At 40.4% G+C, this 21,135-nt stretch overlaps 1 protein-coding gene across 1 annotated transcript in view; it reads left to right on the forward strand.

Annotated features, from left to right (window-relative positions):
- The first annotated feature begins 6,868 nt into the window (after positions 1 to 6,868).
- NRK (Nik related kinase) overlaps positions 6,869 to 21,135 on the forward strand; it is a 130,209-nt gene continuing 115,942 nt past the window's right edge. Inside the window, exons 1-2 of the mRNA XM_012644538.1 lie at positions 6,869 to 6,925; positions 13,991 to 14,056. Coding sequence (XP_012499992.1) covers positions 6,869 to 6,925; positions 13,991 to 14,056 — 123 coding nt within the window. The remainder of the gene's footprint in view (positions 6,926 to 13,990; positions 14,057 to 21,135) is intronic.

Here is a 21,135-nt window from a genome sequence, read left to right on the forward strand (position 1 = left end):
TGTTGTTTTTCTGAGCCTGGAGATTTGCCCCTAAGGCACAACAGCTGGGTACTCTATCAGTTTGCTCTCCCCGCCAAATATTGTGTAGTGCCTCACAATAATTATTTTTTTTGAATGAATATTCTCTCAGATCTTGAGCATGAATTCCTCCTAATGATGTTTGGTTAACGTTTTATAATCGCAATATTATTCTCAATGATATAAAGGAAGTCAAATAGGAATTAACTCACTTTGTCTACTCCATGTGATCAACTATCACTACACTGTATGTCTACCTCAGGAGTGTGATTCTTGGTCATGGCTTTGTTTTATACATTGTGTGCATGCACACACAATCAAACAATTTTGGTTAGTTTCCCAGCATTTTAGTATTTTTAAGAAACTTGAGATTCTTTATGTCATCAGTCAGGGGAACATTAGTTCTATATGTTAAATATATATATAGTCTGCATCTATTGTTCAGAATTAAATCCAAAGTAGCAGCTTTTCTCTTTTTTCCCTTATCTTCTAATACATGAAATTGCTGGAATGACAATTTAAGAGCTTATCAGCTTCTGTCTCTCTCTCTCTCTCTCTCTCTCTCTCTCTCTCTCTCTTTTGAGACAGGGTCTCTCTCCTTCACCCAAGGCTGGAGTGTAGTGGTGCAATCATAGCTCACTGCAGCCTTGAACTCCTGGGCCCAAACCATCCTTCTGCCTCAGCCTCCCGTGTAACTCAAATTAAAGTCATATGCCACCCCACCCAGCTAATTTTTTTTTATTTTTATTTTTGTAGAGACAGAGTCTTTCCATGTTGCCTAGGCTGGTCTTGAACTCCTGGCCTCAAGTGATCCTCCCACCTTGGCCTCCTAAAATGCTGGGATTACAAGCATGAGCCACCACACCCAGTCTCTGTTTTCTTTTAGAAAACAATCCAAATGAGTAATTTTAGAATGCATTATATCTATATATTTCAACAGGAAACATATCATTGCTATATGGTGTCAAGTTGCAAAGCCATATGTATGGTACGATCCCATTTTTTGTTAAAAAAAAAAAAGAGTGAGAGGAGACAAGAGAGAGAGAACTGTGTGTGTGTGTTTACATAAAGCTGTGGCCATGGAGAATGACGTAGAAGGATATACACCAAATTGTTAACATTGATTATTTTGGTGGAGGGAGTGGTGGTGGTGGTATATGATTGGATGGAGGAGGTAGAGACTATTACCTTTTTCTGCGTTCACTTTTGCCTTTTTTTGGCTTTTTACAATATGCATATATTAATTTTGTAAGTTTTTCTAATCTAATAATATAAGACATTAAAAATATGCTCTCTGTCATTATTACTTTCTCCTCCACAGTGTTATGAACAGGATTTAGGAAATATTGCCCATATAGTTCCTGTCATCAGTCTATAATGTACACATACAACAATATTACTTCTGTTTCCTCTCTCCCCTTTATTCTCAATGAAAAGGATCTCCATCCTGCTTATATGATATACTCCTTTCTATATAGGTGGATAATTTCTTAAAATTCAGTGCTATTCCTCCTTTTCTTCTCTGGGCTTTTTCTCTTTTAAAAATACATGTTCTCTAGCGTGGAATGCTAGTTGCAACTCCTATTTTGTCAAGCCTCAGTGATATAATGGAGATTACACGTACACACACAACCCTCCCACACACATATATTTCAAGTTTACTGCGCTCTCTATATGTTATATATTCAGGGCTAAATCCAAGTTTTGTTGTGTCTGAAGCTTTTATAATTTGGGAAACCCACATCAAAAAAGGAACATAAAATTAGCAATACAGAATTACTAGAGCAACTCCTGGGGCCTTGGAAGTGCAAATGCGGGGCCTTGAAGCTTAAGTTTCATCAGTGTCACGATAAACATATTTCTGTGTGCATTTGTGCCCGTTGAGGAAGGATGGGCAGCCTGAAGTTGCTGGACTGGGAATTCTTGGAAGAGGGTGGTATGGCCTCTCCAAAGATGGAAAAGACTAAGAAAAAAAGGAAGCCTCCCCATCAACTTCAGAAATTTATCTGACTTTTGGTTTTAATTTCCCTGTTTTAGTTCCTTTTATAAAACAATTGTCTTTTCTTAGAGTAGCATTCCAGTTTTCAATAGCAAGGAGACCCGTGTTCGGCTAGGATCAGGTTTCCAGGGCCCCATTTTAGAAGCAAGAATAGCTCAAATCATGCCGAGCTTAAGAGCATTCCATGACAAGCGACAGAAGCTTTACAAACTATGGTCAGAAGGCACATTTCATGACCTTTAGCCTAAGAAACATTAGGTGGCTTGCTGCTTTGTCCCCAGAGGAGTGGCACATAGGAAAAATCAAAAGTAGTAGTGGCAAGAGTGTTAGGTACTGTGGTGGAAATCCTGCAGTTTCAAATGTGTCTCCAAAAAGAAGAAAGGAAACCTCCAGAAGATCCTTTCACCAGTGGTTCCCACAGAAGCTTCCTCCCTCTCTTGGGACGTCTTGAGGGTCTTTCAGATAGGCTGCCCCAAGTATATTAGAAGATATTGGACCTGGAGTGTTTGGAATCACAGATGTATGACCCTTCTTTTCAAGAAGATTGCTATGGAACCTTATTTCACCATTCTCACCCAGGACCTGGTAATGTAACAGAAGTTTGCAAGACATTGACTCATTTTCATGAGGTGTTAGAGTAGAGGAAAACCAATAAATGACAGACATTTTTTGTGTACTTGCAATTTTTAATAAAGTGTTTTATGTGATTCAAGTTTTTAAATAAGTGTCCATTAAGATATATATTGCCAATCTTAAATGCATAAATAAAAAAGAAGAAAAACAACCAAGAATCTTTTGAATATTTTTCATAACACATACATGCTCTTGCAGTATAATTTCTTCAGATTATGGAGATAAACAACTTATATAAAAAAATGAATATGTGGGCCAGGCCACAGTGGCTCACGCCTGTAGTCCTAGCACTCTGCGAGGCCGAGGCCGAGGAGTTTGAGGTTGCAGTGAGCTATGATGACGCTACTGCATTCTAGCCAGGGTGAAAGAGCAAGCAAGACTCTGCCTCAAAAAAAAAAAAAAAATGTGGTTCTTTGTATACAAAGATGGAAGTACTGACTTTTGACTTTTTTTTTTTTTCAGTAAAAGGCACACTGGCTGGCAAGCAGGGAGGTTCTACCAAGGGCCAAAGAGCAGAGAGATGCACACTGGCCCTCTGGGGAATCAAACCCATGCCCTTGGCACTGTGTTTATGGTACTCCTACCAACTGAGCTAACTGGCTCTAACCTTGCCATTTAGCATCTCAGGTCTGTTAAGCACGATTGCTCACAAACACAGCCTCCTTCAGGTCCTCACTGAATAAGGTTTGTTCCCAGCTAAAAAAACTCTCTGGAAGGAATGGGAATGGATTTTAATTTTTTTTTAAGCATTGAATATCCCTGTTTTTTTTTTTTTTCTGGAAGTTTCTTAAGCTTAAAATCCATGATTTCATCCCGTGAGGTGGTCCACTGGGTGATCTCCGCTCAGGCGGTCACTGGCTACTCTTAGGCTATGACTGGGTTCCATTTCTTTTTATAAAGCCCATGTTATTTCTGTTTGGAGGGCTTGAGGGCTGAAAGGGGGAAGGGGGGACTGAATAGCTCAGGGGCCTAGCTAATGTCATCTGATCTCTCTTACCCTGAAGCTTTTTTGAATTTGGCTCCTCTTCACACAGTCTCAAAATATGCACTGGCCCTTCAACAATCATTGACAAGTGGGCTCTGGAGTCAGACTGCCCGAGTTGGAAGCCAGGCTCCTCCAATTACTAGCTGTGAGGCTTTAGGCAAGTTACTTCATCTCTCTGTGCCTCAGTTTCCTTGACTATGCAATGGGGATAATAATTTAAAATCTGGAAGAATTTTTGAGAAAATTAAATGAGATAATATATGTGAAGCACTTAGTCTGCTGCATACAGTAAGCACTCAATAAATTTTAACTCTTAAAAAATACTAACGATCTTCAGTTCCAAAGAGCTCAAGGTTTTAAGATAACAGAATGGATCAGAAGAGAAAGGGATGGAATACACATGAGACATATAATGTTGGCAGAGAGACCATTTTTGGGTAAAACACAATCTGACAAGTTACCGGACCCTGGACAGACAAGGGTTATTTTTCTGCAGTTTGAGGTTAGGAAAGAAAGAAACAAAAAAAAGAACATGTTGGAAGGGAGGAGGGGAGGTGATGGCTGTGGGGTGAAGGGAAAAGAAGACCTGAGGTTACAAAACAAGTGCCCTATTTCAAGGTTGTGCTCAAGGCTGAGCCTCATGCCTGAGGGCCATCTATTTGTCTTCTGGTCTGCTAGAGGGGCTGACCTTCCCCAAGCCGGCCACAAAAAAACCCATAATGCCAGCTTAGAAGCCAGTCTCTTCCATGTCTACTTTTTCCTTGAAAATAATAACTTTAAAAATGTATACGTTCTCTGTCAAGTTCTGGTCAAACAGTCAGCTTCCCCTCCCCCCACCCAGGGGGGTCCCACCCAGCGAAGTGGCTAATCCCTATGGAGTCTTGAAGCCGCTAGCCTCCCACGGAGCCTTGCAACTAGAGAGCCCAATGATCTAGCCTGGATTCTTTTGCCCGGTCTGGACTTGCCCCTTAGACAGGCTAAAACGGTCTTTGCCATCGGGGGCCACGGGGCATTTCCCCACACCCTACATTCAGCAAACCGCATTGTTTAAAAAAAAAAAAAAGTCTTAACTTATGAACACTTCTTCCCTTTAGCAAAGATTGTCTTCGGAGTTCCTTTAAATGTTGTATTTCTTCACTCTGTGACTTATTTCTAAAAACTTAATGTGTATATAAAAGTGTAACTGTGTATTAACTAGTTCACCTGCCCTTCTCTAGTTCTGAAATGTTAATTTCAGACTCACATTTAGAAAGCTCCAGAGCGTTTTACTGATCATCCAGGAATTCTTAAACTGTGTTTTAAAAGGGCAAGGTTTTGTGTAGTGGAGTTGTCAAGATTTGAATGATTGGAAAATGTAATTTCTGTAGTGGTGTATATCACATTTGAATTAACGAGAAAATTCGATCCAGAACACCCGGGTTTGTTTTTCGGGGGAGGTGGTGGTTGCTTTTCTCCGCACCCGTTAACAGAGAATTTTCTTTCTTTAGCGAGACCCGGTTCCTCAGACAGGCTGTTGCCAGTACACAGCTCACCGAGGCTCGGAGGTTAAGGAATGTAAAGAGGTCAAACTTTGGCCTGGAAACAGACACGAAATAAACAAAATCCACCAACATATAAAGAAAATAATCACAGAAATTAGAAGAGTAGGTCAGAAATGGTGAGCTTGAGGTCAGTGGGAAGAATTATTCGTATTAATCTTCTTAGAGGAGGTAGGGAATTCCTAATTTAAAAAGAAAGAAAGAAACAGGAAAGAAATCCCCCCACGTCGCGTTCCGACCCCGGAGTTCGGGCGCGCGGAACGCATTCTGCGAGTTCCAGGGAAAGTAAGCAGCTTCGGGACATTTTCTAAAGTGCTCTTTGCAGTGCAAGAACTTAGAATGCGGTTAGTTTTACGCACCAACTCCCTTTCCCATAAATGCTTTAAGGGGCGCCTTTCTTCTCAAGATTGAATCACGTTTGTCAGATTATTTTAAACCTTGTGTCAGACCCCCTGCGCTTTGGGGGAAACCCGAGGCGAACAACCTGGGCGCCCGGAAACGTTTTGCAATGAATGAGCAAATGAATGAAACCCGGCCGGAACGCTGGAGACTGGGAAGGACGCAGGAACTTTCTCTGCGGGCTGCGAATCCGGCGTCTGCAAACTTAGGACCCAGGGCAGACAGGGCTTCAGCGACTCAGTCTCTCTTAACACCAAGCACCTGAGAACAGGTGCGGTTCCGAGTGAGCGGCCAGGGCCCGGCACTAACTAGCCCGGGGCCAGAAGAGATGCCGCCCGTCTGGAGGGGACTTTGCAGCGGCTCTACCCCTTCTGCACTGCCCTCGGCTAGTGGCTTCTTCGAAGGGCCGAGCTGTAGCAGCCCTGGGGCGCACTCGCTGCCCTCCTCCGCCTGCACAGGGGCTCGCCTAGGTCTGATCCCTTAACCCGGTGGAAAGTCATTTCCTTCTCTAACTTGGTGAGTCTTTGCAATAAATGGAGCGATAAAATCAGAGGAGCAGAAAGAGAAAACAGACAACTAGAAAAGTCACAAGTGTTTCTTGGGGAGACTAGGGCGCGGGCTGTTTGGACTGTGGCAGAGCTGTGGGGCCCAGACTGGGAGCGGCGCTGAGCGGGACCGGTTTTCCGGGGCTGGCAGCTGCCTCGAAAAAGTTTCCTGTGGAACACTCGCCAGCGGGGGCGGGGGCGGCGGGCGCAGCAGTGGACGTGGGACGGGACGGGAGGGCGGGGGAGGCTGCGAAGGGCCTGCTTGCAAACCGTTATAGTCCTTCAGCACCTCCCACGCCCGTGGCCCCCCTGGCCTGCCTCCCCGCCGCGCGGCTGCCCACCTGGCGACGTGACGCTGCACCAATCCCTTTCTAGCAGCGCCCGGGGGCCCCCTCTCCTTGCACCGCCCCCCTCCCCACCCTGAAAGAGGCGCACCCTGTCGGGACAGACGCTGCGCTCTCGCCGCGGAGCACCCCTCCAGCTTATTCGTCTCCGGGACAGACGCTCAGGCTCCTCTCGAGCCCTAGCCCAACTTGCTTTCCCGCCTCGCAAACTCCGGCTTCCCTCCACTCCCAGCTCTTTTCCCTCCACTTTCCCCTTCTCTGTCTCCCACGCTCAACCCCCAATCCCCCACTCCTTTCTCCCGCCCTCTCCCTTCCCTTTCCCCCCCCCTTCCACTCCTAGTCAGTTCCCACCTCGGACTCCCGGTTCGCGCCCAACTGGGTCGCCCGCTCCCGTTCGGCTTGAAGCCATGGCGGGACCTGGGGGCTGGAGGGACAAGGAGGTCACGGATCTGGGACACTTGCCGGTGAGTAGAGGACGCCCACCGTCCCCAGGTGATCTCTTTTTGCGGGATCTGAGCGCTGGGGGAGGGAGCGGACCCCCTCCAGCCGGGTTAGACCAGGACTTCGACGGGTCCGCGGACGCGGAGGGGACCCTGGGAGTCAGCACGCGGAAAAGGCGCCTCCTGGGCTGGGCGGGGCGGGGGGGCCGCGCCAAACTCCTCGGAAAGGCAAAGGCACGGGGTGCCCGGGGAGAGAAGAGGTGGCAGGGGGGTCCTTGCGGGCCCTAAACAGCGGGACATTTTCTAAATGTGGCCCGCTTTGTCTAGCGGCTCTCTGGTACCTGTCCTAGCCCAGCTCCAGGAGAGGCCAAAAACTGCGACGTCGCGTGCCTTCCTGAGAGCACTGCTCCCTGTTACCCCGCCACTCCGTCGTTTGCTTCTTCTCTTGCCAGCGGAGATGCCTACTTATAGGGTGACCTTTACTTTTAGGTGACGACAGGCTAGAAAATTAAACCGTGGGACTTTCACTTCTCTCACTTTCTAATAGCACTTTCTAAAACCTTCTTACTCTTGCCAGGGCAATGTCCTCGATTAAGTGTTGCAGAAGTGAAAGAACTCGACGCCTTTTGGGGGGGAAGTGAATGCTGCACACCCCAATTTTTTTTAAAAAAATGTATTGTGCTCCCTGGCTAACCAGATTTATCTTTTCCTTGTGGTTTTCGTTTGTGAGTTCTCTTTTCCCAAATGCCCAGCTTTCCTCCAGAGTTGTAATTGATTGGCGAGCTATTATCGCCGTCGTTATTAGTAGACTTATTATTTTAGCAGCGCCGTTTATTTCATTGGCATCTGGTTTCGGGCTGATATTGGATCTCACCCAAATCCGTGTTTCAAGTTCCCTTTTTAGATTGGCATTTCACTCGCACCCTCTCTTGAATGCAAAAGGCCCCTGGACTCTGCGACAGGGAATAAGCAGGAACGGTGCTGGAATGGTCGCCAGGCGACTGTAGTTCAGGGCAGTGGCCTGCTTGCTTTGGGAAAAGCTAAATATTAACCTTGAGGTTATAGGACTCTTCAAAGTCGCACTGACTTAATTTTATACATATTTGGCATTTAAAGATTGTGTTTTTAATGACGACAGACGCCTGCCTTCCTAAAAAATGGGCCATTCCCAAAGCCTCACCTATATAATCTTACACTAGAATGGTGTACGTGGGGAGGGGAGATGATGCCCACGGGTAACAATTTAGCCAATTGTTCTTTGCCATTGTAAATCCACAACACAAACGTGGTGAGTTACAAATATTAGCATTGTGATTATCTGTGCAGCTTCATCAAATAAAGTCACAGAACTTGTAAAAATTAATTCTTTTTCCACCCCGCCTGCACCCAAAATTTCTTCTTTGCAGTGTGCATACATGAGATTTCTGGAACATGGAGGCCTCAATTGGTGGTTTCCTTTCTGAACAGAACTTTTATATTCAGACTAGATTTACTCCCAAGTAAAAGTGTAAGATCAAGGAATGAAATGTTACCGCCCTCCAACATTCTCTGTATGGTGGTGGGGGGGAGGTGGAGAAAAAAAGCAAACTAGGGCAGATATGTGAAACCACACATGGGCAAACTGAAATAAACTCTTCTAAAAATGACTAAAGAGAGGAATGGGAAAGACCTCATAGAAATGATAGGGCAGGGAATTCCAAACTCAAGGAGAAAAAGAAAAGGTTTTATTGCCACAGAAAAATGGGGGGAAATGGCCCAGACTAACTGACCTGGTCATGGCCCTGGGACATAAGAATTTGGTGTTTGGTGGAGCCCAGGAGATAAGAGGAAAGGCTGCAATCTTTACTTGGCAGTTCAGTGGAATATTAGTGTTCTGGAGGGTGGGGGTGCATGTGGAGAGGGTAGAAAGATAAGGTTGGTTTTTAATGTAGGGAGAATAGGGAAAAGATACAAACCTCAGGGCACTGATGCTTCATCTCATTTTACAGATTTCATGAAAGTCTCATAAAGTCCTCAGCTTCTAACAATTTCTAAGTTTTATACGTGAGCCATTTTGTCTCACGTGGAGGTCTTCATTATCTGAGCAAATTATGCAGAATTCTCCCCTCTTCCCTAGAAGGGAAGCCACCCAGAGCCGAACCCTAAGAAATCTGGCAGAAGAGCAGCACACCCTTTAGAATTTCCTTTCCTATCAAATTTTTAGGGGTGGGAAAGTCGTTGTTGCTTTGGTCACTGAGTTATATTTCAGTGATTTGGGATTTCTTTATATTCAACTTATTTCCTGACCTTTTGAAGAAGTAAAAGCAAATGAAGAGGTGAAGAGACACCTAAGTCAGCTGTGTTGAACTTTACATTTTGATGCAAAGTAGAGTTGATAAAGCAAGCAAAGAAATCTGCATATAATGGTATCCCTTGCAATAATTATCCTCCCTATGACATATGCAAAGTTCAGAAAATTGGCATCCATCAACACCAAGTGTACCAATTTGACAACAGCCAGACAATGAGGGGAGATTCAAACCTTGGAGTTTCAAATTGAGCAAAAAGAATCTTGCAGAATATAGAAGAATAATTAAAATATGGGACTAATTTAAGGTGCATAAAGTATGTTCTTTGTAGGCCTGGCCAAGCTAAATGACCGCAAGACAAAGACCCTTGACAGAGGACAAGGCTTGCTGTGCAAATTGGGATTTAAAGACAGTGGCAGAACGTTATTAGATATTTTTGTTACTAGATAAATATTATTTTTAAACCTAAAATAGTAAGCAGGAGTGAAAGCAGGGGAAGCAGGAAAGGGGGAGAAAATTATATAACTTTTAAAATTAAAAAACTTAACTTTTGTATAATTATATAACTTTTTTTTTTTTTTTTTTTTGCGTAATGGCCTAAAGTTCGAGACAAAAGAGAACCAATATAATTACCAGGGAACAATAGGCCAACTCCATTATGTTTGTTAATTAGTGGGTTAAGGTAATTTTGTCTGATTTTCTATTGAATAAATATTTTCTATAGGTGATAAATCAAAAAAGAAAGTGCAGAAATTTGTGGTTTGTGCTTCCTTTCTGAAAAGAGAACTACGAAGCCTTATGTCTTTATATATATCCTTATAATATGAATGTATATGCCCACCAGCAATACCTGGGGGTGTGTCTATATATATATTAACATATTTCTTTTTCCTAGTATGCCTGCGTCCTCGAGACTGGAAACTATTTCTTCATCTCCAAATCTGGCATGTCTTTCACTATGATTGTCCCCTTTGCCTTCTGTGCCCAGTATGGTAATGACATTCCTCACGGCTGTGGCCTTGGTATTTTGACACTGCCATGTGTAGTCCTAATCTATATTGGGGTCAGGATTAGACAGGCCTTGAGGACAGTAGTGGCAGAGGTGATCTGAAATAGCACATGATCCAAACACTATATTTGAATTACATTAGGTTTATATTTAAATACAACTGCCAGCTCTCCAGCCTTCGACCACCCAGACGAAGCCTACTTTCCACATTTGGTCATGAGAAATTTCCCACTTTACTAAGTCCCTTAGCCCCTGTTTGGAAGCAGTTTTACCTTCAAGTGCACAAGGATTGATATATTCAGCATGTCCTCCATACATACAGAGCATCGCTTCAGTATACCACTGTACTTCAATCTACTTTGTCAATCTTTTTTTTCCCCCAGTTTCTACAGCAGTGGTTTTCATATGTTAGTGCACAAGAATAGTGCATAAGAATCAAGAATCATCTCGGGATCTTGGGGACCTATCCTCAGAAATTCTGATTTCATAATTCCATGGTAGGCCCAAGGAATCTGTATTTTTAACAAGATTTCACAAATGATTTTCATATAAGGAGAGTCTATGCAGTCCACAGTTTGAGAAGCACTGGTCTGGAGGAAGAGATTTTCCTTTCTAAACTCTGCACTTGAATTGTGAAGCCCATTCTTCCAATGGTCTCTGAAACTCACTTGGGTATTTATCTTGTCATATCCACCATTTTCATAAACTTTTTATATAAAATTGCTGTTTCTAATATTAAAACAAAAGAAGAAAAGCCTCTACTATCTCCTTCTACTACTGTGCAACCTCTTTACTTCCTATTGCTGCCTGACCCCTGGAACACATTCTCTCATTCTCCTTTACTATCCTAAATTTGAAATTTCTTGCTACACATGTTGACCATTTTCAATTCCCTTTTTCTCCTTAATCTCTGCCATATTTGGTTCTGTCGATCAGCCTCTGCTTTGAAAGTCTCTCCCTTGACCAGTTAACACTGCCTTCTAGTGGCTCTTTTTCTTCCTGTTACCCCCACTCCTCGCTTTTATTAAAATCAGCCATCAGGGTACTCATTCTCCCCCCTCCCTTGAATTCATGAGACAGAAACAACTCCCTAAATTCTGGGTTTCAGCAGGCAGTCAGAGTAGAGCTGTTAAATTTCAGGAGATAATTTAGACATAGAAAGATATAACAAAAGTATAAAATGTTTGTCTAACAGTTTATGGTTCAACAATGTGTTAAGACTTTGATTTTTAGTAATTTCTTTTGCGGAAAGCTTTAGAAATTAGAGTTTCTTCTTTACTGACCATTTTATTTACCCAAATGGGACACCAAAACATACAAGCCCCCAAATAATTTCCAAATTGATATAGCAGTCGTAGAAATGAACATCTTTCTTCTGGTTTTCTTAGGGTGGCAGGGCAGAGGAGAGGACCAAGTAACTGTGGAGACCCCCCTAATATGGACCTTTTAATTTCACAGTGATCAGAAAGGGGGTTCCTTTTCAATGCTTGCTTCCTTGAGAGCCCAGAATATACTTGCTCTGACCAAAAGTGGAAAGCATGATATAAGAAATTGGGTATTCTTAACCTAGCAATTAGTATAGTCCTTCCCCTCTTTTTTTTCTCAATTTAACATTTAACTTTAAATGATAGTAGCATAGAGATGGGGAACAAAATATCACATATGACTAATGAAAAGAATATGGCATTGGGTTACATGAATACTAGGTAGAGCTGCCTTTAAGAGCACAGGAAATTTTAAAATGTTCTTTTATTAAACGTGAGTATGAAAAGAAATAACATGGTTTGGTCATTTGTGAGCAGGAAAAATTTTCCTGACAACATCAATATAGATGAAATAAGGCCTCCATGAATTTCCACAGGCATTTTATTATCACAGTCCGTTTCGCTGGTGTCTCTTTGGAGTAATTAGATACCTGAGTTCAAATCTGAGTAAGGTACTTATATTATTGAGGGCTAGAAAATGGATTAGAGAAATTTAAGACAGTTTGTGCTTAAAGATTCAGAAATAAAGGTTGTACAGACAAAATGAAGCCTTAACTATAACAAGGAATGGTTTACCAATAGGAATCAGCTAACATGTTTCATTCTTTTGACAGATGGCCAGAGGCTTTTTCTCCAGAATTAATAATGTCTAAAATAAATCTCTCAATGATATCCTTCAAAGAAACATGCTAAAGTGATAAAGTCTTCAAGTCATCCTTAGTAACTTGTTTGCTTTCCCCCCATAAATTTTTCAATGAGTAATAACAAAAGTGATATGCTTAATATCAAAAGCACTATAGCAATCTTTTACTTTTTCAATCCTAAAAATTATCATTTTAAATAACTTTTACATTTTCATTTTGAGTATGTTCCCTGAACTATTTGCTCATAATGATAAACTGCGTCTACTGGGACATAAATTTTGATGATCATTTTGAGAAAGCAGCCTGCTGGGCTGCTGCTTTCTCTGACAATGGTTGTTATCAATCCAGTGGAAACATCTGGATTTTAGAATGGTAGAATCTATTTTTTTCCTATATAGAATTTTAGAGCTGGGAAAATCACATTTTATATATGTGAAAACTGAATCCCAGAGAGAGTAAATAACTTATCCAGAGTCTTATAGTTAATTAATGGCAGAATTCAAGGGGCTAAAACTCAAGTCTCTTGACTGTCTGTCCGGTTGAATACTTGTCGATTGAAGTAATCCCAGAGCTGGGTCATTTTCCTATGACAGTTTTGCTAGATTACACAAATATCACGCCAGTTTTAAGGAGACTATAATTTCATTCTTCTATGTTGCATATGTTCAATAGTTTTTCTGTTTAGCTCACATTTGTCACAGTGATAAAAATGTTTTCAAACAGGATTAAACAAAGTTTGTGGATATGAAAAATGTGCTTTATGTAAGGCATAGTGAACTTCTAAGAATTTGCCAATGTTCCTAACATTTTGTGTATAAATTGGCATCTACTCACGCCTCGTATAGGTTTTGCTAAAATAGCAAAATAGGCTGCTAGGCTAAAAGTTCAAGCGGTGATAAAATTCAAGAAACCATGTTTCGTGGTGAACAAGAACGAAATGCCCGTATTTAAAGGTAAGGAAACAGTGCTTGAGGATGAATATGGAAGCCTTAGGATTTGGTCCTTGAACATGTTATATTTTGTTTCCTATGATGCCACATTTAGGCTTAAGTCACAGAAAACATCAATTTGTGCCATGAAAAGGTATTCAGCTAATGCAAAGATTAACTTTAAAAAAACAAAAGAACACGCTCTAGTTTTTTTTAAAAAAAATGGTGCTCTTTTAATGGCATGATTTTGCTTTGTTATTCATATTTAGAGAAAATATTTCTTCTTAAGTGTTGCTATAACACAAATAAGCCATCTAGCCTTTGTATCCAACATCTAATCATCATTGCTGTATGCTAAACTTTCTGCCTGGTGAGCATTTAAAAGATAGATGTTAAAAGAGTACTTCAATTACAAATAAATTAACTTATTTCTATTTTAATTATCTTTCTAATTACATCATGAATATGCCCTAGCATTATGTAACTATATGCACTTTACAGTTTTATGACAATTATCTACATGACTATTTAATATCCATACCACTGTTTCTTTTTTATAAATGACTATACTCAGTCCCGGGAGACTGTGACATCTATGCTTTTGGTAAATGACATTTAGGTTCTTCCCATGTAAATTTTAAGGGAATAAAGCAGACTGAAAATACTGTTTAAGACAGCTGAATCCTTGCCTATTTTCTCAAGAAGATTGACCGGTATTTTTCTACTTTTTTTCAGGATCCAACTGGAATATTCTCACTAGATAAAACCATTGGCCTTGGTACTTACGGCAGAATCTATTTGGTAAGTGGAGTTAGATTATTTATTTGTTATTCATTTTCTAATGATAATTATGAGTCAGACGTCCACACTGCCAATCAAATAATGCCAAAACATGGCATTTCACTTTAAGATATGAATCAAATTAAGATAGCTCAGTGACATCTGTAAGAATTATTGTTTATTATTACAAAGGGAATGGATTGGTGAATCTATAGTGAACCAACCAACCAAACATAAGATGTAAAAATTATTAGCAGAAAATTAATAAAGTCATCAATGGAAAAGGGAAATAATTCAAATAAGATATACCCAAAGAAAAATATCACTTGTTTTACATTATACACCCACACCATTCTAATTATTCACATTCAATTGAAAACTGAATATTATAAAAAGGAAATTTTTCATAACATGCTATATCATAGTGTGTACCTGAGTGTGCACATGTATACTATAAAGTTTGCTGAAGAATCTAACAAGAAAAATTCTGTATTTATTTCATCATTACTTATTGAGCACTAAGTATGTGCCAGGCCCTGTGATAGTCTCTGGAAATAAAGTGATGAACAAAACAGACAAGGTCCCTGCTCTTCCAGGGCTTATGGCCTAGAAATGCGCAAGTAATTAAGTATTTGTATGTTGAGGGGGGGGTTGGGAGAGTAACATACATTACATAAGTAAGCACATAAATAACTGTATATGGTTGTCCTTCAGTATCCCTGGATTCCGCATCTGTGGATTCAACCAACCTCGGATCAAAAATATTCAAAAAAAAAATTGTGTCTGTCCTGAACACATACAGACATTTTCTGTCATTATTCCCTAAACAATACAGGATAAAAACTATTTACATAGCATTTACATTGTATTAGATATTATAAGTAATTTAGAGATCATTCATCTAGAGATCATTTAAGGTACACAGGAGAACGTGCATAAGTTATATGAAAATACTATGCCATTTTATATCAGAGACTTGAGAAAACCCTGATTTTGGTATCTGAGGGAGGTCCCGAAACCATCCCCCACGTATACTGAGGGATGACTGTAATTGCAATTGTAATACATGACCTGTAAGAAATTCTTAGTGATATAAAGCATAAAACAAGGGAGCTTAATTTAGATTGAAGGGTCAGTGTTGACTTCCCACTCCCTGGAAATTGATAGTTAAACTGATACCCGGAGGATAAATACGAGGTAACCAAGCAGAGGGTGGTTGTGGAGGATGATGTTAATGCATTCTAGGTAGAGGCAGTGGCAGTGTTAAGGACTGGCTTGGGGTTGGAAGTGCTTTGGTAGTCCTATCTATCACCTGGATCAGGCACCCTTCTCCCACTCTCTAAAACAGGGAATTGACATTTTTGCAATCTTGTTTAAGGTTCTATAAAAACGCAGTGTTCCACTTTCCCAGGCCTGTCCTTCCAGAGGCCGATCCTCACTATAGACTGATCGTACGTAGGTCCTCTACGTATGGGTTGTGTAGAGGTGTCTTGGTATAGGCCCAAAGGAAGGGGCTTCTTTCTAGTTCGGAAAAGAGCGCCCTCTGCTTGCCAGGCCTTGCACCTTTGGGGCTACATCTGCTCCATCTACATTCCTTTCTTACTCAACTACCCAGGTTGGAGTGGGGAGATGCTTTTTAAACTTTGCACAAAAGCACCTAGAGTTTACAAGATGAGTAGTAGAAATAGCATATGGACAGGTCTTAAAAGCAGAAAGAACCTTGGCGACTATAGGAAACAGAGAGAATGCCAGTATTCGTGACAAAAGTTGTTTCAAACTATTTTGACCTTACCCATTAACAGGACCAATAAGCTATAGACAGTGACATGGTACAGACCCAAGTATATGGTTTATGCTACCTCATTTGCATCCCACACTGAATGATTAGTTGACATTTGTGTGATCTAGGTCAGTTTTCATACCTTATACCTGTACCTTTTGCACAGACAGAAGGTTTATGGTACATTTATGATTTCGGTGTCTCTCTATATATTTTAACTCCTGAGGGGTGTGTGCGTAAATGTGTGCGGGTGGGTGGGTGGGTGGTGTATACTTCTTCTGATTCGAAGGGTGTAGAGCCTTTTCCACCACTAAATGTTAGAAATAAAAATCTCGGAGTCATATAAGGTAAGAAGCAACGGTAAGACTAGGCAACACAGTCTGAGGGATGACTGTAACCATCTTTCGATGGTTTCTCATAATCGTTCATCAGACAGAAGAAAGATGCCATCAAAATGAGAAAAGTCAAGAGAGTAAAAAGGTAAGTGTTGCATGATAATTTCCTTTTTTAAAACTCAGGGTTTCTTGAGCTAAAGTATATATTTGGTAAAATTCACTCTTTTAAGTATATAGCTTTATGAGTTTGGACAAATGAATACAGTCATGTAACTACCCCCACAATCAATATTTTCAGTATACATATTAAATTAATTATAGTCTATATTCAAGGGATATTCTACCTCTTCACTGTGTGGTGTCCCAACTGGCATTGCTGTGGTGGTGTTTGTCGTACGTTTTGCTTTTACATGTGATATCAATCCACGGTACTACTATATTTTTCCTATATTCACTATACTCACTCTTTTCCCTATACTCATTACTACTGTTTTTTATTTAGATAATCAATTATCTTTTGGAGCAATTAAAAATAAGAAAAATGTCCTATATTTATCTTCATTTTAGCCATTTCTGGAATCTTCATTTCTTTGCACAGATGCACATTTCTATTAATATATGGCATGAAGAGCTTAAGCCTGAAGAACTTCCTCTAACATTTCTTATTGTTCAGGGCTACTGGTAGTGAATTCTCTGCATTTGTGTGAAAAGTCTTTATTTATCCTTTATGTTTGAAAGATATTTACCCTGGGTATAGAATTATGAGTTGACAGTTATTTTTTTCTTTCAGCAGTATAAAGATGCCCCTCTTCTGGTTTGCATAGTTTCTATAGTCTGCTATAATTTTTATCTTTACTCCACTGTATTTTTTTTCTGGCTGACTTTAAGATTTTTTTTTTCTTTGTGTTTGTTTTTCACCAGTTTAGATGTGAAATGTCTGGAGTTTAGTCATCTCTGAGGCTGGTTATATTGATTGCTTTTTTTTCTTGAGAGTGTTTTCTTTTTTTTTTTTCCCTTGCTTTTTTATACATCTCAAAATTTTTGTTTGAATGCCAGACACAGTATGTAGAATAGTAGAGAGTGAAGTAGACAGCATTTATGCCTTTAAAGGGGCACACTTGTTCAGCTAGGTTGTTAATGTGGGAGTTTGAATCAATCTAATAAGGAGACAGACTGTATTCGGGTTATGTTGTTGCTATGGTTACCCTCCATTCACTACCAGCTTCAGATCCCTCTGTTACCTTGTGCATAGTGTGGGGGTTGGTTTTCTGGAAGGTTTTTCTCAATATCCCTGCTGTACCCTCAGCTTTAGATCTTCCCTGTGCATCTGTGCCTCAGAGAGGTTCTCTCTCCATGCTCTTACCCTCCCCTAGAGGGGCACTGCTGTTGCTTCTTACTGAGTGCCTGTTAGCCTGGTGGTGTGGGCAGGGGGAGTTTTCTGTTTTCCTGCTTCAGCCTCAGGCTTAGCAGATCCTGTGCCTCTGGATCATGGGAGTGGGACTTTCTTAGTAATCCTGCCTATCTCCTAGTGGTAGGATACTTCTAATCATTTGGACCCAGAACCAGTTCTTGCCCTTCCTCCAGAAATAGATGACTTTATTTTTTTTACCTTTCACTAGCTGCAGTAGGTCTTCATCTGCACCTTGGGGCGGGGAACGGCTTGCTGCCTTCCCCCTAGGGCTTAAGGCTTTTATTCCTAAGAGGGAAAGGAACTAGAACTGGTTTTGTGCCTTTTCCACTGTGGTGGCTTCTCTTGTCCATAGGTCTGTACCATAAATCTGTGGGGAAGAGCCTGCAAGTGTGTATAAATTCTTCTTTTGTCTGTGGCTCCCAAGGGTTCTGTATTCTCATGCTTGGCCACATTTGGTCTTTAGCAATTCATTAAAAAAATTTAGCTGTATTCTTTATACCTACTTCTATGGTGACCCTGTCTTCCCCCTGCAGCCACAGGTGAGCTAGTGCTCATGTCCCATCTCTCCTTGTAGGTGCTTGTCTTTCTTGAGACTTCAGCCTAGTTGGTTGCCTTGAGACTTCCCTCCAGATTCAAGAAAAGTTACGATTTTATAGATTATTCAGCTTTTTCTTGTTGTTAGGATAGGAGTGGCACTTTCTAGCTTTCATGTCCTCATCAGAAGTGAGAAGTCCATGTTAATTCCTGTTAACTGAATCTCCATGAAGCATCTACCATATGTTCTGTCCTGTACACATTTATAATTTCTAAGAATTTTGTATCTATTCATATCCAGAGATAGAGAACACTTTCTGTCATAAGATCTTTAAAGTACAAACCTCTGTATTACAGAATGTTGATGCTTATAGAAGCTTTATATACACCAGAAAGATTTTTCTCTGCCACTCATTGACTTGACCTCTTTTTATTCTGCTTCAAATTAATTTCCTCCTGTAAAAAGGTTTGGGATAGTCGTGCTGTACATTGATACCACCCTCATGGGAAACGATCTGGAGTATGTAATAAATGTTTTAAAAATGTTCATGCTCTTTATACCAATAATTCCACCTTTGGAAATCTACAGTAAACATCCCAAAATGCAGAAAAAATATGTAGCTATTCATTGAAGCAGAAAGGTAGCATGTTGTGCTGAAAAGAGGACCTGCTTTGAACCAGGCAGAACTGATTCAATGCTTACTTGGCCATTAATTGCCTATAACCTCGAGCAAGTCACTTAACCTCTGAGTATAAATTTCCTTATTTATAAAATGGAATTAACAATAACTACCTTGCAAGGTTTGACAAAATTTAGAAACTATATATAAAAAACACTTATTATTGTGGCCATTACTTTTAAAAAGAAAAATTTAGCAACACCCTAAATAATAAAAAAGTAAGATGGAAATAAATTATTATACCTTATACCAAGTCAATATATCATTGCTCTGTAAAGCAATATTTATGAAGTTATCTAGCAGCATAGAACTATGCTTAAGATGTTAAGTATTCCTCATTGTACATACGCCCTGATTACAGCTATGTTAAAACATGCAGATGAAAATGGTGAATTAAATGATTAGAACAGTGAGATATTGGGTGTTTTTTATCCATTCTATATTTTTTCTGTTCTATATTTTCTAATGTCTGTAATGTTATATTATTTAGGTAAAGAACATATATATGTGTGTGCATTTTACATATATATTATATATATGTATGTATATATTATATATGTATTAGACAGTACCAGATGCTATATAAATAACCTGCACAACAAAATGGAAGCATGATACCATTCAAAATTAATGTCAGAGTGACTCATAGAGTCCTTTGCTTTTTCAGTGCTGCCAACCACATCCCCTGCTGGTGTTTGTTTTGGTTAAAGTCTGTCCAATGTCTTCCAGCTTGTTTCCAAGGCCTCGTTCCCTGGCAGGTTTCCAGCTGTCTGCTGAGGTCTATGCACGTTGAAATGAAATGAAGGCTGAGTCTCACACTCCACATTGTAACCCTTTTCCTTTCCTTCTTTTTCTTCTAATTAGATGCCTATCCTCCCACCCTCTCCCACCTCCTGCCAGTACAAACCTCACTTGAAATTGCAGGGGTTTTTTTCTGTCTCTTTTTAGGAGAGAAAAGTACTGCTCTTCCTTTTCTTTTTCTAGTAGAGTTAGAGAACGTAGGTTCCCCTCACCATTAGCTGCTAGTCTCATAGCTTATGGGTCATTATTTGAATTGTAGAGCTATTTAGTATTTGGCCAGGTGAGGCCTAAAAGAAAATAGGTTGGAACTCATTTTTTAATGTTACTATTAAAAAAACAAACAATTTCCCAAAGAGCACTGTACACAGAGAGACCACAGTTATTTTATGAAATATTAAGAAAGAGACCAAGACCCTTTAGGGTGGCACAGTTGGAGTTGGCAACCTGACTCCCCCATTAACTGACACTAAACATGTCATTTGACTTTTCTGGACCCATTTCCTCAACTATAAAATAAATGTATTAGACTAGATCATCTCCAGGGTTTACTCTGGCTCTGAGATAGTGCACCTAGCACAGTCGTCAGAAAAATGTCGTCAGAATGATAATAATAATCCTATAGTCCCATCACCCCCTGTAACAATAGAAGTTGATTATTGGCTATTAATTGGAGTAGTTCCACATTTCACCGAATAAAACGATTTTCATTATGCTTTTCTATTCTTCTCTCTACTTTACCACCTGATAGCAAGACCTGATAGCTAGCTCAGTAAGTACTATGACACTCAATGCAAATGTAAAACTGGATAGCAGATATATTAGGAAGGCAGGGATGTTTCATTATATGTTGCTGTTATCTAACACCATTTTGTTAAACGTAATGCTAGTGAGGCAAGACAATGAACTGGTTTCCAGAATGAACGAGTTTGCCTTGACCTTCATAAGATCTTGACTGCACCGTTAAACATCAATCACCTACTCTCACGTTGCCATTTGCAGGTGGTGAGGACAGAAAAATAAAGGGGCAAAGATTTGAGGCAACCGTTTCAAGGAAAGGAAAAACTCACCTGAAATAGAGTAAATGAACCTTCACGGTTGTGTCAAGAGCCTAATTGCCACATATGTTGATGCCTAGTTGGAATGCAATTAAATGGTGGTGGAAGAAAGGGACCGCCCAAAATTTCTTATTGCTCTAAAACTGAAAAACATACCTTGGGCATAAGTAAGCTTCTGTCCTTGAGAGAGATTAGAGGAGTCATCTGCCCCTTGGTAGTCAGCAGATTAAGTCAAAGTGTGGCATTATAGTCAGGAGCAAATTCTTGAATTGTTTGCACTCCGGAAGTGAATTGCTTGCACCGTTGAATATGGAAATTTCTTTTCAAAACACTGTCGAATGCATCACTCTTAAATTTGGTTTTTTAAATCACTGCTTGACACATTGCTTTTACTTGCAAACCTCACCAGACAGGTGAGATTTAGGTTTATTAGTTACATTTTCTGGATTTAAAGTTGGGGCAGGGAATGGGAATGGAAAGGAAGGAAAGAAATGCTGTCCTCAA

The sequence above is a fragment of the Propithecus coquereli genome, unplaced genomic scaffold (assembly GCF_000956105.1).
Source record: "Propithecus coquereli isolate 6110/MARCELLA unplaced genomic scaffold, Pcoq_1.0 Scaffold104, whole genome shotgun sequence".
Classification (NCBI taxonomy): domain Eukaryota; kingdom Metazoa; phylum Chordata; class Mammalia; order Primates; family Indriidae; genus Propithecus; species Propithecus coquereli.